The 15406-nt window shown below is 32.4% G+C and overlaps 2 protein-coding genes across 5 annotated transcripts in view; both read left to right on the top strand.

The window, feature by feature from the left end:
• LOC107925792 (uncharacterized) overlaps positions 1–15406 on the top strand; it is a 108915-nt gene that overhangs the window by 6205 nt on the left and 87304 nt on the right. For 3 of the 4 annotated variants that reach the window (XM_041105134.1, XM_041105132.1, XM_041105135.1), the window contains 7 exons: positions 47–553; positions 1495–2202; positions 2633–3466; positions 3601–4107; positions 5049–5756; positions 6187–7020; positions 7155–7661. In XM_041105134.1, coding sequence (XP_040961068.1) covers positions 47–553; positions 1495–2202; positions 2633–3466; positions 3601–4107; positions 5049–5756; positions 6187–7020; positions 7155–7661 — 4605 coding nt within the window. The remainder of the gene's footprint in view (positions 1–46; positions 554–1494; positions 2203–2632; positions 3467–3600; positions 4108–5048; positions 5757–6186; positions 7021–7154; positions 7662–15406) is intronic. The other variant, XM_041105133.1, reaches the window with a different exon arrangement.
• Positions 13582–14533, top strand: LOC107925827 (uncharacterized). The gene has a single exon (XM_016856548.2). It carries the CDS (start codon positions 13652–13654, stop codon positions 14321–14323), a length of 672 nt encoding a protein of 223 aa, XP_016712037.1. The 5' UTR covers positions 13582–13651; the 3' UTR covers positions 14324–14533.

Below are 15406 nucleotides of genomic sequence, written 5' to 3'. Positions count from 1 at the left end.
AATATGTTGGTATGAAACTTCGACTTTTTTATACGTTGCTTCTTAGGTTGGATACCGTGGTCTAAAGCATTTGAAGTTCTCAGAGTTTCCGGAGCTGGTGAACATATGGAGTAGAAATCCTCAAGAAATGTTGGATTTTACAACTCTTGAATTTCTGGAGTTTTGTGATTCCAACAATTTGAGATACATTTTTAACTTCTCAATGGCCTTTGGCCTGGGGCAACTCCGACAAATGGAAATCAAGAGATGCGGTAATTTGGAACAAGTCATCAAAGAAGAGGGTCCAATTACAATGGTTGAGGAAGCAATAACAGATAGTAGCAAGATTATTAGCATATTCCCTCGTCTACGATCCATTATAGTGGAGTCTTGTCCAGATATGACAAGCTTTTACATGGGAAGTAAAGGTCTGGAATGTCCATCCTTGGTTGAAATTCAGGTAGCTGACTGTTCAAACATGACTACTTTTGTTAGCACGTTTTCAAGAGATGAAGATAAAGAAGTGATAATTGGTGACGAAGTTGATAAGGTTGCTACATTATTCTCTGACAAGGTTAGTTTTTCTTTTAATGAATCTTGATTTATACATTTAGGTCATATGGCTAGTTATGACTCATGAGCTATATCTTTATTCGTCTCTAATATCATCTACAGTTCACAGCAACTTGAAGAATAAAACATCAATAAAGCTAGGAATTAGAAAAAAATATTTAGCTATTTTCATAAAGCAAAGGTTTTGTGTCTTTTTTAATTTTAAATATTTTCTACTATTATTAAAACAATATATTTGAAAGAGTATTATTCTGTAGTAAACTTTGTCTTCAAATTATCGAAGAACAATGTTGAATAGTAAATTGAATTAAAAATTTAAAAAATTCCGGAAGAATTAATTAAATAATAAAATTGAAATTATTTAAAACCATTTCCATTTCCTTTTCCTTTCTAAACCAACAAAACCAGCTAGCATATTTGCATATATGTTTAAATATATTTGAAAAAGCCTATCACTTTAATTGGTAACTTTTTAAAAAAAAAATACCTATCCCATTAATAGCAAATTCTATTATGATAGCTACCCTTATTAGAGGGAGTTTATGGGTCATACATTATGTGCCCTTCTTGTATTTTGAATATATTGTTTTATTTCGAAAAAATTTTCTTATAATGTTTGAAATCTCAAATAGTTAAATTCAAAATTTTGAATTAAGAATTAATTATAATAATTAATAATGCATTATATAAAAATTGAATACATTAAATCATGTGCAATATATGTAATCTTAGAAATTAGTGTGTGTATTTGTAAGTAGTTACATACACAAAAGTCAATTGACTATAATTTTATATTAAATTTATTTAGGTTCTTCTCAGACGACCATTGATTCTAATTGTCTTAATTATATGACTTACCGATGCCTTCACCTAAGCATCGATGAGCTGACATTTTATATAATTTATTTCTAATTGTAATTAGCTCTTTCTACCATTATGCAGGTTGCTTTTCCTAACTTGGAGAAAATCACAATCTCCCATTTGAGGAACGCAAAGAGGATATGGCACAACAAACTTTATAAGAATTCCTTTTCTATGCTAAAAGAGTTGACTGTTAAGGAATGTGATGTGTTGTTGAACATCTTTTCACCTTTTCTTTTGGGGGTTTTCCAAAGATTGGAGAAACTAATAGTGATTGATTGTGCTTCACTAGAAGAAGTGTTTCAATTCCAAATGCCAGGGTTAGATACTGAAGAAACGGATGTGGTAGCCAGTCATCTAAGAGAAGTGAATCTCGTTCGCCTTCCAAGGTTGAAGCATGTTTGGACCAAGTATCACAAAGGAAATATTTCATTTGAAAGCCTTCGACAAGTAAGTATTCGGGACTGTTTGAGCTTGAAAACTTTGTTTCCATTTTCAATTGCCAAATGTCTTCAGCAACTTGAAAGTCTTCTTATTGAAAAGTGTGGGTTGGAGGAGATTGTTTCAAAGAATGATGAAGGATCAGACGAACAGGAAATTTGGTTTGCATTTAATCAGTTGTCCTTCCTTAACCTTTGGTATCTACCATACCTCACATGTTTCTACCCAGGAATACATAGAACAACATGGTCTGCATTAAAGAAGTTGAAGATGGCTGGGTGTTGGAGGATAAAGATATTTGGGCATGAAGAATCCCAAATCCCAAATTCACTTTTCCTTATTGAAAAGGTATGAACTGTCACACTTTTTTAGCAAAATTTATAAATTGCTCTTAAATCATTTAGTACATCTCAACTAATACATCCAATTATTCATTTGAAAATGTAAAAGAACTAAAATAGTCATCAAATCCATATTTTTCCCTCTCTAATCGATAATCTCTAGCTGTTCTAATTTTTATTTTAGTAACAAATTCTTTGTAACTCTTTACCTAAATATAAATTCTATTGCTTTTTTCATAAAAAAGTCTAACATGCATATTCTTAATATAGAAATTAAAACTACAAATACACATCATTTCAAATTATTGATTTCATCGTTCACTTACGGGCTTATATTATGTGTTATAGCTATTCTTTTGTGTTATGTGTTTCTATTTAAATGAATTCTTATAGCTAATACTCTACGGTACTCGCTGTTCTTACTTGTTGCTTCTTAGGTTATCCCCCAATTGGAGGAGGTTTCATTTACTGGCGATTGTATTAAGATGATAAGTGATGGCCAGTATGAGTCCGACTTATTTTGTAATATAAAATTTCTTCGGATTTCTTCCTATTCTGATGTATCAGTTGTTTTCCTCATTTCTTTTCTTAGAAGGTTTTACAATTTGGAAAGTCTTGAGCTAGGTTCTTGCAGTTTCAAAGAGCTAGCTTCTTTCGAAAATGATGCATGTGAAGATCAAGACATGATCATCACGATTCCAAAAGTCAAGAAGTTGAGATTGGATTTGGTTAACAACATAAGACATCAATGGAAGCAAGACTCCCCGCTTGGCCATATTTGTGCCAGTCTCGAATGTCTTGAACTTTGGAATTGTGGCAATTTGATTAATGCGGGATTAGATCTTTCATTTTCTGAAAATCTTACAACTTTAGATGTCTTCAAATGCCATGAGATGTTAGAGCTGATAACATCTTCCAAAGCCCGAAGTATGACGTGCCTTGTTACAATGAGGATAAGAGAATGTGAAAGGATGAGAGAAGTAGTTGCAAGCGATGGGGATGAAACATCATATGAGATTGTTTTCAGAGCGCTGAAATGTTTGGAGCTTCATTGTTTACAAAGCCTCACGAGCTTTTGTTCAAGGAAATTCGCTTTAAGGTTTCCTTCCTTGGAACAAGTTACTTTGAGCCAGTGCCCTCGAATGAAGAACTTCAGTCAAGGAGTGCTAACAACACCAAAGCTGCAAAAAGTGCAGTTAACACAAACAGATTTTACAGGACGTTGGGCTGGTGACTTTAATGCCACTGTGGAGCAATTATACCAAGAGCAGGTACTGATTTAAAAATTAATTGAAATATATATACATTTAATTATGATTTGTGTAATTTATTTTCACATAGCATTGTGGGCCGTTGTTAAATATGTTGGTATGAAACTTCGACTTTTTTATACGTTGCTTCTTAGGTTGGATACCGTGGTCTAAAGCATTTGAAGTTCTCAGAGTTTCCGGAGCTGGTGAACATATGGAGTAGAAATCCTCAAGAAATGTTGGATTTTACAACTCTTGAATTTCTGGAGTTTTGTGATTCCAACAATTTGAGATACATTTTTAACTTCTCAATTGCCTTTGGCCTGGGGCAACTCCGACAAATGGAAATCAAGAGATGCGGTAATTTGGAACAAGTCATCAAAGAAGAGGGTCCAATTACAATGGTTGAGGAAGCAATAACAGATAGTAGCAAGATTATTAGCATATTCCCTCGTCTACGATCCATTATAGTGGAGTCTTGTCCAGATATGACAAGCTTTTACATGGGAAGTAAAGGTCTGGAATGTCCATCCTTGGTTGAAATTCAGGTAGCTGACTGTTCAAACATGACTACTTTTGTTAGCACGTTTTCAAGAGATGAAGATAAAGAAGTGATAATTGGTGACGAAGTTGATAAGGTTGCTACATTATTCTCTGACAAGGTTAGTTTTTCTTTTAATGAATCTTGATTTATACATTTAGGTCATATGGCTAGTTATGACTCATGAGCTATATCTTTATTCGTCTCTAATATCATCTACAGTCCACAGCAACTTGAAGAATAAAACATCAATAAAGCTAGGAATTAGAAAAAAATATTTAGCTATTTTCATAAAGCAAAGGTTTTGTGTCTTTTTTAATTTTAAATATTTTCTACTATTATTAAAACAATATATTTGAAAGAGTATTATTCTGTAGTAAACTTTGTCTTCAAATTATCGAAGAACAATGTTGAATAGTAAATTGAATTAAAAATTTAAAAAATTCCGGAAGAATTAATTAAATAATAAAATTGAAATTATTTAAAACCATTTCCATTTCCTTTTCCTTTCTAAACCAACAAAACCAGCTAGCATATTTGCATATATGTTTAAATATATTTGAAAAAGCCTATCACTTTAATTGGTAACTTTTTAAAAAAAAAATACCTATCCCATTAATAGCAAATTCTATTATGATAGCTACCCTTATTAGAGGGAGTTTATGGGTCATACATTATGTGCCCTTCTTGTATTTTGAATATATTGTTTTATTTCGAAAAAATTTTCTTATAATGTTTGAAATCTCAAATAGTTAAATTCAAAATTTTGAATTAAGAATTAATTATAATAATTAATAATGCATTATATAAAAATTGAATACATTAAATCATGTGCAATATATGTAATCTTAGAAATTAGTGTGTGTATTTGTAAGTAGTTACATACACAAAAGTCAATTGACTATAATTTTATATTAAATTTATTTAGGTTCTTCTCAGACGACCATTGATTCTAATTGTCTTAATTATATGACTTACCGATGCCTTCACCTAAGCATCGATGAGCTGACATTTTATATAATTTATTTCTAATTGTAATTAGCTCTTTCTACCATTATGCAGGTTGCTTTTCCTAACTTGGAGAAAATCACAATCTCCCATTTGAGGAACGCAAAGAGGATATGGCACAACAAACTTTATAAGAATTCCTTTTCTATGCTAAAAGAGTTGACTGTTAAGGAATGTGATGTGTTGTTGAACATCTTTTCACCTTTTCTTTTGGGGGTTTTCCAAAGATTGGAGAAACTAATAGTGATTGATTGTGCTTCACTAGAAGAAGTGTTTCAATTCCAAATGCCAGGGTTAGATACTGAAGAAACGGATGTGGTAGCCAGTCATCTAAGAGAAGTGAATCTCGTTCGCCTTCCAAGGTTGAAGCATGTTTGGACCAAGTATCACAAAGGAAATATTTCATTTGAAAGCCTTCGACAAGTATGTATTCTGGACTGTTTGAGCTTGAAAACTTTGTTTCCATTTTCAATTGCCAAATGTCTTCAGCAACTTGAAAGTCTTCTTATTGAAAAGTGTGGGTTGGAGGAGATTGTTTCAAAGAATGATGAAGGATCAGACGAACAGGAAATTTGGTTTGCATTTAATCAGTTGTCCTTCCTTAACCTTTGGTATCTACCATACCTCACATGTTTCTACCCAGGAATACATAGAACAACATGGTCTGCATTAAAGAAGTTGAAGATGGCTGGGTGTTGGAGGATAAAGATATTTGGGCATGAAGAATCCCAAATCCAAAATTCACTTTTCCTTATTGAAAAGGTATGAACTGTCACACTTTTTTAGCAAAATTTATAAATTGCTCTTAAATCATTTAGTACATCTCAACTAATACATCCAATTATTCATTTGAAAATGTAAAAGAACTAAAATAGTCATCAAATCCATATTTTTCCCTCTCTAATCGATAATCTCTAGCTGTTCTAATTTTTATTTTAGTAACAAATTCTTTGTAACTCTTTACCTAAATATAAATTCTATTGCTTTTTTCATAAAAAAGTCTAACATGCATATTCTTAATATAGAAATTAAAACTACAAATACACATCATTTCAAATTATTGATTTCATCGTTCACTTACGGGCTTATATTATGTGTTATAGCTATTCTTTTGTGTTATGTGTTTCTATTTAAATGAATTCTTATAGCTAATACTCTACGGTACTCGCTGTTCTTACTTGTTGCTTCTTAGGTTATCCCCCAATTGGAGGAGGTTTCATTTACTGGCGATTGTATTAAGATGATAAGTGATGGCCAGTATGAGTCCGACTTATTTTGTAATATAAAATTTCTTCGGATTTCTTCCTATTATGGTGTATCAGTTGTTTTCCTCATTTCCTTTCTTAGAAGGTTTTACAATTTGGAAATTCTTGAGCTAGGTGCTTGCAGTTTCAAAGAGCTAGCTTCTTTCGAAAATGATGCATGTGAAAATCAAGACATGATCATCACGATTCCAAAAGTCAAGAAGTTGAGATTGGATTTGGTTAACAACATAAGACATCAATGGAAGCAAGACTCCCCGCTTGGCCATATTTGTGCGAGTCTCGAATGTCTTGAAGTTTGGAAATGTGGCAATTTGATTGATTTAGGATTAGATATTTCATTTTCTGAAAATCTTACAACTTTAGATGTCTTCAATTGCGACGAGATGTTAGAGCTGATAACATCTTCCAAAGCCCGAAGTATGACGTGCCTTGTTACAATGAGGATAAGAGAATGTGAAAGGATGAGAGAAGTAGTTGCAAGCGATGGGGATGAAACATCATATGAGATTGTTTTCAGAGCGCTGAAATGTTTGGAGCTTCATTGTTTACAAAGCCTCACGAGCTTTTGTTCAAGGAAATTCGCTTTAAGGTTTCCTTCCTTGGAACAAGTTACTTTGAGCCAGTGCCCTCGAATGAAGAACTTCAGTCAAGGAGTGCTAACAACACCAAAGCTGCAAAAAGTGCAGTTAACACAAACAGATTTTACAGGACGTTGGGCTGGTGACTTTAATGCCACTGTGGAGCAATTATACCAAGAGCAGGTACTGATTTAAAAATTAATTGAAATATATATACATTTAATTATGATTTGTGTAATTTATTTTCACATAGCATTGTGGGCCATTGTTAAATATGTTGGTATGAAACTTCGACTTTTTTATACGTTGCTTCTTAGGTTGGATACCGTGGTCTAAAGCATTTGAAGTTCTCAGAGTTTCCGGAGCTGGTGAACATATGGAGTAGAAATCCTCAAGAAATGTTGGATTTTACAACTCTTGAATTTCTGGAGTTTTGTGATTCCAACAATTTGAGATACATTTTTAACTTCTCAATGGCCTTTGGCCTGGGGCAACTCCGACAAATGGAAATCAAGAGATGCGGTAATTTGGAACAAGTCATCAAAGAAGAGGGTCCAATTACAATGGTTGAGGAAGCAATACCAGATAGTAGCAATATTATTAGCATATTCCCTCGTTTACGATCCATTATAGTGGAGTCTTGTCCAGATATGACAAGCTTTTACATGGGAAGTAAAGGTCTGGAATGTCCTTGCTTGGTTGAAATTCAGGTAGCTGACTGTTCAAACATGACTACTTTTGTTAGCACGTTTTCAAGAGATGAAGATAAAGAAGTGATAATTGGTGACGAAGTTGATAAGGTTGCTACATTATTCTCTGACAAGGTTAGGGTTATTTTATTGAATGAGTCTTCATTTATATATTTAATTTTCCTTTTATGTTGCTATAGTTCTTCAATTCTCTTTCTTACCGTATATATACTATAACTATATGAGGTTACAAAAAAATTTTAAATAATCTTGTTCATATTATAGTTTTTTGAAACATGACTCACCAGTTTAAAATTTGAGTAAATTACTTTTATTTTTTTTATTTTTTAAATATAAATAGAATTAATTATATTAATTGATCAAAATAGAGTAAAGATCAATATAAAATTACAAAAAATGAATAATAATGATTTTGACATGAAAATAAATTCATTTAACAATATATATGAAATAAATAACTTGTAATAATTTAATAATATAATTATTTAAATTATAATATATTAATATTAATATTCAAACCATGATGAATTTTTGTATTATGCTAATATTAAATATTTTTAAAAATTAAATAATAGTAATACAACTTATTCTAAACTAATTAAATATTTTTAAAAAAATTACATTACTTTTCAATTTATTAATAATTCTTGAAGAAATTCATTAAATACTTTTAACAAAAATTAATGTTATAAAAAATATTATAAATTTGATATACACATCTGACCCTTCTATCGCATGGGAATACAAGCTAGTTTGATTAGTCATGGCTTTTGAGCTAGAAAGTTTACTTTTAACGAAGATTATATGATAATTTACTTATGAAGTTTGAACTTAATTCAGTATTGTGTGAGATCTTTGATTTTAAAAATAATGTAAGTTTAATAATAGAATACATATAAATATAACATTTTCAAATTTATGAATTTGTTTAATCCTTATTTATTATTAAATTTGAATTCTTACCATGTTAATAAACTTTACAGAAGTTATTATACTTTTTTCTAATATATATCAATCCCAATTACTTTATATATAATGTATGTATTTTATTCTTGCAATTTATCAAGCAAATGAAATTCAAATCCGAAATTTTAAATTCATATTACCTACATAGCATAATCATTCACTCGATTAGGTTTGAACTTTGACTTAATTGAACTATTAAAATATTAAATATTATTAAGGAAATTGAATACTTGAGAATTAAAAATATAAGTTTAAAATTCTCTTTTGGTAATATTTATCTCTTCCAATAATTGTTTTCATTGGCATGAATGATGTAGGTTGTTTTTCCCAAGTTGGAGAAACTCACAATCTCCCATTTGAGGAATGTGAAGAGGATGTGGTATAAGCAGCTTTGTTCAAAATCATTTTCTAATTTGAAAGAGTTGGAAGTGAAGCATTGTGATTCATTGTTGAACATTTTCCCGCATTTTTTCCTTGGAGTTTTCCAAAGGTTGGAGATATTAAGAGTAACTGATTGTGCTTCACTAGAAGAAGTGTTTCAACTCCAACTCCAAATCCAAATGTTAGATATTGAAGAAGCATGCATCGTGACCAGTAAATTAAGACAAGTGGGACTCTTTCGCTTGCCAAAGTTGAAGCATGTGTGGAACAAGGATCCCAATGAAAATATTTCTTTTGAAAATCTTCGAGAAGTACATGTCCAAGAGTGTTGGAGTTTGAAAACTCTGTTTCCAATTTCAATGGCCAAAGATTTTCAGCAACTTGAGAGCCTTATTGTGGATAGTTGTGGGGTGGAGGAGATTGTTTCAAAAAGTTTTGAAGAATCAGACCAACATGAAATGTTGTTTGAATTTAATCAGTTATCCTTCCTTGCACTTTGGACCTTACCAAACCTCGTATGTTTCTATCCAGGAATGCACAACATAACGTGTCCTATGTTAAAAAGGTTGACGACATCTTGGCCAACGAAGACTAAGATGTTTGGGAATGTAGTGTCACAACTGTTGCCCGTTGGAAAGGTATACGTCTCTTCACCCCTCCTTTACAAATAATTTCACTGAAATATGGTTCATATGAGTTCCTTGAATAATTTATTACCACTTAACTAAATGCATTTAATTTTCATTTATTAGAAAAGATCATCACTAACTTCATATTTTATCTTATCTTCTTAAGTTATTACTTTATAATTTAATCAACGAGCATTTTCTTTGGTCACCTCAGCTACATACAAAGCTAGAAACACAAATATAGGTCCTTAAAACTGAAAGGGTTATTTTACCATTGATCTTTGTATATTTCGCTTTTTATTATAAAGTCCTTATCCTATAAGATTATGAATACGACATTGGAATCTATTTTTCTGGTACACAAGGAATTGTTAAAACCAGAGGATCAAACTACCTTTTTCTTTCTATGTTGATTTCCAAAGTTCAAACCTAACACTTAAAAAGTTGGAAGTAATGCATACACTTGTGGTAATATAAAGAAGGGTAAACTACACTAATAGTCACCTAACTATTAGTAAATTTTTTTTTAGTCACTCAACTATAAAAAGTTACAAATATAAACTCAACTATTCAATTTTGTCTTTTTTGATCACTCAACTATATTAAATTTTTGAATATTTTCATTTTTATGTTAGCCTATTGGTGACCAAAAAAAAATAAATTAGGTGACCATTATAACTTTTCATAATTGTGTGACAAAAAAAATACTATTAATTAACTGTAGTTTATCTTATAAAGAAATATAATCTCATAAATTTAGACCAACTATAGAAAACTCACATTTGTAAGCAAGACAAACAGAAGTACCCAAAAATTACTTATTATATAAATTTTAAAATGAATGTCTAAATCTAGCATAGCTTTATTTTAGGGATAAAAAGTTTGGGACCGAACTAATGAATGTTGGGTTTAGCAATACATTACATTGCATTTTTAAGAGAAGATTGCATGTTTGAACTTTAGAGATAATATTATTGGGAGAGGCAGTTATAAATCCGTATATGAACCGTAAACCAAAAATAAAGTTGGGACTGAGATAAAAAAATAAAAATATTATTATAAATATTTTGGGAATAAAAACAATTTTTTTATCAAAAATATGATAGCTAATAAGAATAAATTAGAGAGATTTCATTCATTTGAATACAGTGAAACTTAAATTCAGAGTTCCTAACACATCAACCTTTGTCATTGAAGTAATGCCACAGTTTAAACGTTAGTACAATATTTTTTAGCTATCTGTATGTTCTTAATCATAAGAATATAATCTTATGGCATTTTTTTTCTTTTAATAATAGTAAACAACAAAATCAAGCATTGAAAAGTGCAGAATTAATGCATGCATTTTTTTTAATTCATTGGTTCTTTTATTGGATTGTGTTTGTGTTTGTGTTAGACCTTCCTATTGCTCTGCAATTCAAAAACCAGTCAAATATATCTTCATTTTTTGTTGTTGACTTCTCAGATAATCCCTCAACTGGAACACATTTCTCTTACTGCTGACGACATTGCAATGATCACCGATGGCCAGTTTGCGATTGACTTATTTTCCCATATTAAAGTTCTTCAAATCACTGAATACATCAAAGATTCAGTAGTTGTTCCGTTCCATTTCTTCCGAAGATTTTCCAATTTACAAAAGCTTAAAATGGTTGGTTGCAATTTTAAAGAGTTTTCTCCCTATGAAGGTGATGTTGGTGAGGAGAGAGACGTGGTAACGATGCTCCCAAGAATTAAGAAGTTAACATTGCAAGGTGTTGATAATATGGAACATCTATGGAAGCAAGACTCTCCCTTCCATCACATTTGTGCAAATCTTGAAACTCTTAAAGTTTCCGAGTGTGACAGCGTAATTAGTTTATCATGTGCTTCTTCATCTTTCCAAAATCTTACAACTTTGGATGTTTGGAACTGCAAAGAGATGGTAGAGCTAATTACATCTTCGAAAGCCCAATGTTTGGAGCAGCTTGTTACACTGAAGATAGGAGGATGTGAAATGATGAGAGAAGTAATTGCAAGTGATGGAGATGAAGCAACACATCATGAGATTATTTTCAAGGAGTTGAAATATTTGGAGCTTTATGATCTACAAAACCTCAAAAGCTTTTGTTCAGGGAATTACACTTTGAAGTTCCCATCATTGGATGAAGTAGACGTGAGCTTCTGTCCCGCAATGGAAATTTTCTGCAATGGAGCTTTAAGCACACCAAAGCTACAAGAGGTTGAAACAGAAAGGGGTGTTAGGAGATGTTGGGACCTTAATGCTACCATTGAGCAGTTGAACAAAGAAGGTACAGAGTTCACAGAAATATATATACATGTTAACTCTAACCTTGTAAGCTTATTGTAAATCCATCTGATGTTGAATTTATATGCAGAAGTATAAATGCAAGTCTCATTTTGTTATATGTGACTCGTTGTTATTACAGAATGTGAGCCGTTTGAAGAAACGGACGAAGATAGCCTATAACTGCACGAAGCTGGATGATGTAATTCGTTGAATAATTGAAGTGAGATGATGATTTCGAAATGAAAAGCCAAAAGGTGAGGTATTTTAGTGAGGTTCTTAAATGGCAATTTCTTGTGTGCAAGTACTGAATCTTGACTTTGGAGACTTGATGGTTTTATATTCTTGGGATTGTAATTCAAGCATTCTTTGTGTTTTCAGACAAATTGATCTCTTTTAACAGGAGACTTTTTTCCTCACATATAAAATATATTAGCCTGCTTTATTATCCATAATGGTGATTGATGCACCATTTGCTTTTAGAAAGCTGAATATTAGGCATTAATTTTGGATTGCTGGTAGAATTGTTGATGTTTTTGGCAGTCAATATTGTTTGGAACCCAAAATATGTGAATGCATATAATATATTAGCCTACTTTAGCTTCCATTATCAACTCAACAGGCACTTAGTTTACAGGACCCAATTTTCATTTTTCTTTGCTGCTTGATTTGTATTTCTAGTTTTCAATTGATTCCAAAACCAAAATTATGTTACTCAAAACATCATCAAATTAGATAGACTTCCTTCTTCTTTTTTCCTAGCATGCTTATATTCTGTTACTCATTATATTTTCTACATTTTTTTATTTGCTATGTTTGAAAGATGATTGTGAATCTTCGATGTTAATATGGTAAATATTAGAGAAAGTTGTGGAATATAAATACAAATGACAAAAATATATGAGTGATTCAAAACATACATAAAATTTATATAAATATATAGAACTTTCAATACGTTTATGGCAAAAGAAAAGCATGATGATACATGAAATAAAATTAATCATTATTTTAGTAATATCAATTAGACAGCAATTTCTGATATAACATGACTTAACATTCTATATGGAAGAAATAATTAAAACATTCACTAAATTTGATTATATCTATCTTTTTTAAAGGTTAAGGATTAAATTTAACTAAAAAAAATTAAATTGACAAAATATATAAACATTAAAATAAACTCTTCAAAACACTGAATACCTGAATGATTCAGCAGCTTTTCGTTCCATTTATTCCAAAGATTTTTCAATTTAGAAAAGCTTAAGATAGTTGATTGCAATTTTAAGGAGTTTTCTCCTACGAATGTGATGTTGGCGAAGAGAGAGACGTGGTAACGATGCTCCCAAGAATTAACAAGTTAACATTGCAAGGTGTTGATCAGATGACACATCTATGGAAGCAAGACGCTTCCCTCCACCACATTTGTGCTAATCTTGAAATTTTTTAAGTTTAATCTAGTGTGGTAGCTTAATTAATATATTATTCATCTTTTCAAAATCTTACAACTTTTGAGGTTTGGGACTGCAAAGAGATGGTAGAGCTGATGTAAGCCCAATGTTTGGAGCGGCTCGTTACATTGAAGATAGGTGTGGAAACCCTTTTTTTTTCAATTTAGACCAATAACTATTGTAAGTTCTCTTTAAACAATTTTTTTTTCAATAAATTAATAAATAACAAAAATAATTAAGTAAAAGTGAAAAATTGCAAAAAAAGTCATTCCATCTCTCCCTTTTTTGTCTTTCAATTAGACCGTTGCAGAGTCTCAAATCACTTTTTAATATCAAACTTAAAAACACAATGTATTCCATTAAACAGAATGATCCTTCAAGTTTCATTTAAAAATGGAAGAGACAAGTGATCCTCTGCGGCAAACCCCTGAACCAAACCCTGCTTCTTTGGAGTCTCTGTTCCATGTTCTCGACCCTATTTTTCTCATTCTTTCGCATAATTCAAGCCCCGGTAACCCAATTCCTTTAAGGCTTACAACAGAGAGTTCTATAATGGAAAGGGGTCCCAGATATGGAGCTTATGCAGAGCTAAGAGAAACAAAGCTGAGAATGAAGAGTGGGATGATGCAACAAGAAGAGGAAGAAATCGAGCTTAAACAAACGCCAACGAAGAAGCAAGTGAAGTTTAGTTCAAGTGTGGGGGTTTCAAGGAAAGGGTCCTCTGTTTTGGCTCAATCGGTGCCTGATTTTTCTGCCACTTTAAGGAAAGAAAATCGAAAGCCACCAGTTAGGAGTGGGATGGAATTGACACCACCACCAACATCGGGGAAGAACTGGACAAGAGAGAATGGGGTGTGGCCGTCGAATTCGAGGGGAAGTAAATCTGCAAATGCAGGGGAGAAGAAAGGAAGGATGATGATGTTAAAAAAGAGTGTTGCAAGTGTTGAAGATTTGAAAGGGATTTCATTAGCAGTGACCAATGCTATTAACGGTGAAAACAGGGGAGGGAAGACTAGTGCCCGAGGTGTTGCTGGGAAGGGTAATACTATTTTGGGGTATGTATAGTTTTAGTAAATAATACTAAGGGTTTGAACTTGATTTTGATTTTCTGGGTTTCTTGATTGGATTTTGTTTGATGTTTTTACAAGAATTGGTGCCACATGTTAGAGAGATTTGAAGCTTGTATTGTTTGTAATGGGAGATTGTTGATCTTCCTTTGAATGACTGAGTTGAATTGTTCAATAAAATCAAGATTGAAGAGTTATGTTGCGTCAACTTTCGAATTAATTTGTCTTGTCAAGACAGAACCATCAATGCTCATGCATAAAATCCAATGGCTCTAGGCTGATGTTTCTAGCTTGTACTCAGTGTTGTTTCTTTCCTTAGAGTCTAAGAACAACTGATGAGCAAAGAGAATATTAGATATGCAATGGTTGATACTGTGCATGAAAAGATATTTTGTGCTGCAACATGTAACCAAAGTTATCTCCTTAGCAACCTTCATTATTTTGGTTCCATCAACTCGGTATCAGGTGCGCTTCCCAACAATCTCAGCAGGGTGCACTCTATCTTCAAGCAGGGCACCATAGACACCAGTGAGTGTTCGGGTGCGAGGAGGCTGAAATGCAGATCCTTTTTTGGGTGGCCTCAATATCCTCCTGTTGGCAAGCACTACAACAGCCGGCAAAAGCATGCATGAACCAATACAACATAAATTAAGTCTACCAGCCAAGTAACTCCTGGCTGCAGCAATGAGAGGTTTGGTTTAATAAAAAGGCAACGCCTTCGCCACGACGAGAGGTTTGGTTGAGGAAATTAGGATGAACTCGTATTGAAAGAAGCAATGGTGGTGTGGTTGCCTTTCCAAAGCCGAAATGGTTTCTTATACAGAGCTGGTCCAGACAAATTTTCCATGGAATCTCCATTAACATCTGGAGTAACTTGGATGGCTCCAAGAACTATGTAAGAATTCCTTCTCAAGATAAGCTGGCTTTCATCTTCTTCCTGGAAAGTTGAAAATTTGAACTGAAAACAAGTTACTTGAATAACAAAAACTGTTGGGATTAAAACGTAGGCTAAAAGATACCGTGCCTATTTTTTGTTGGGGGCATCAGGGTGGGCCTTAGGCGCCTATTTTTTGGGATTGCC

This window comes from Gossypium hirsutum, chromosome D11 (genome assembly GCF_007990345.1).
Source record: "Gossypium hirsutum isolate 1008001.06 chromosome D11, Gossypium_hirsutum_v2.1, whole genome shotgun sequence".
Lineage (NCBI taxonomy): Eukaryota > Viridiplantae > Streptophyta > Magnoliopsida > Malvales > Malvaceae > Gossypium > Gossypium hirsutum.
This window is presented reverse-complemented; position numbering and strand designations above follow the sequence as displayed.

Coding starts and splice junctions, on each gene's coding strand:
- LOC107925827 (XM_016856548.2), top strand. CDS start 13,652: ATGGAAGAGACAAGTGATCCTCTGCGGCAAACCCCTGAACCAAACCCT.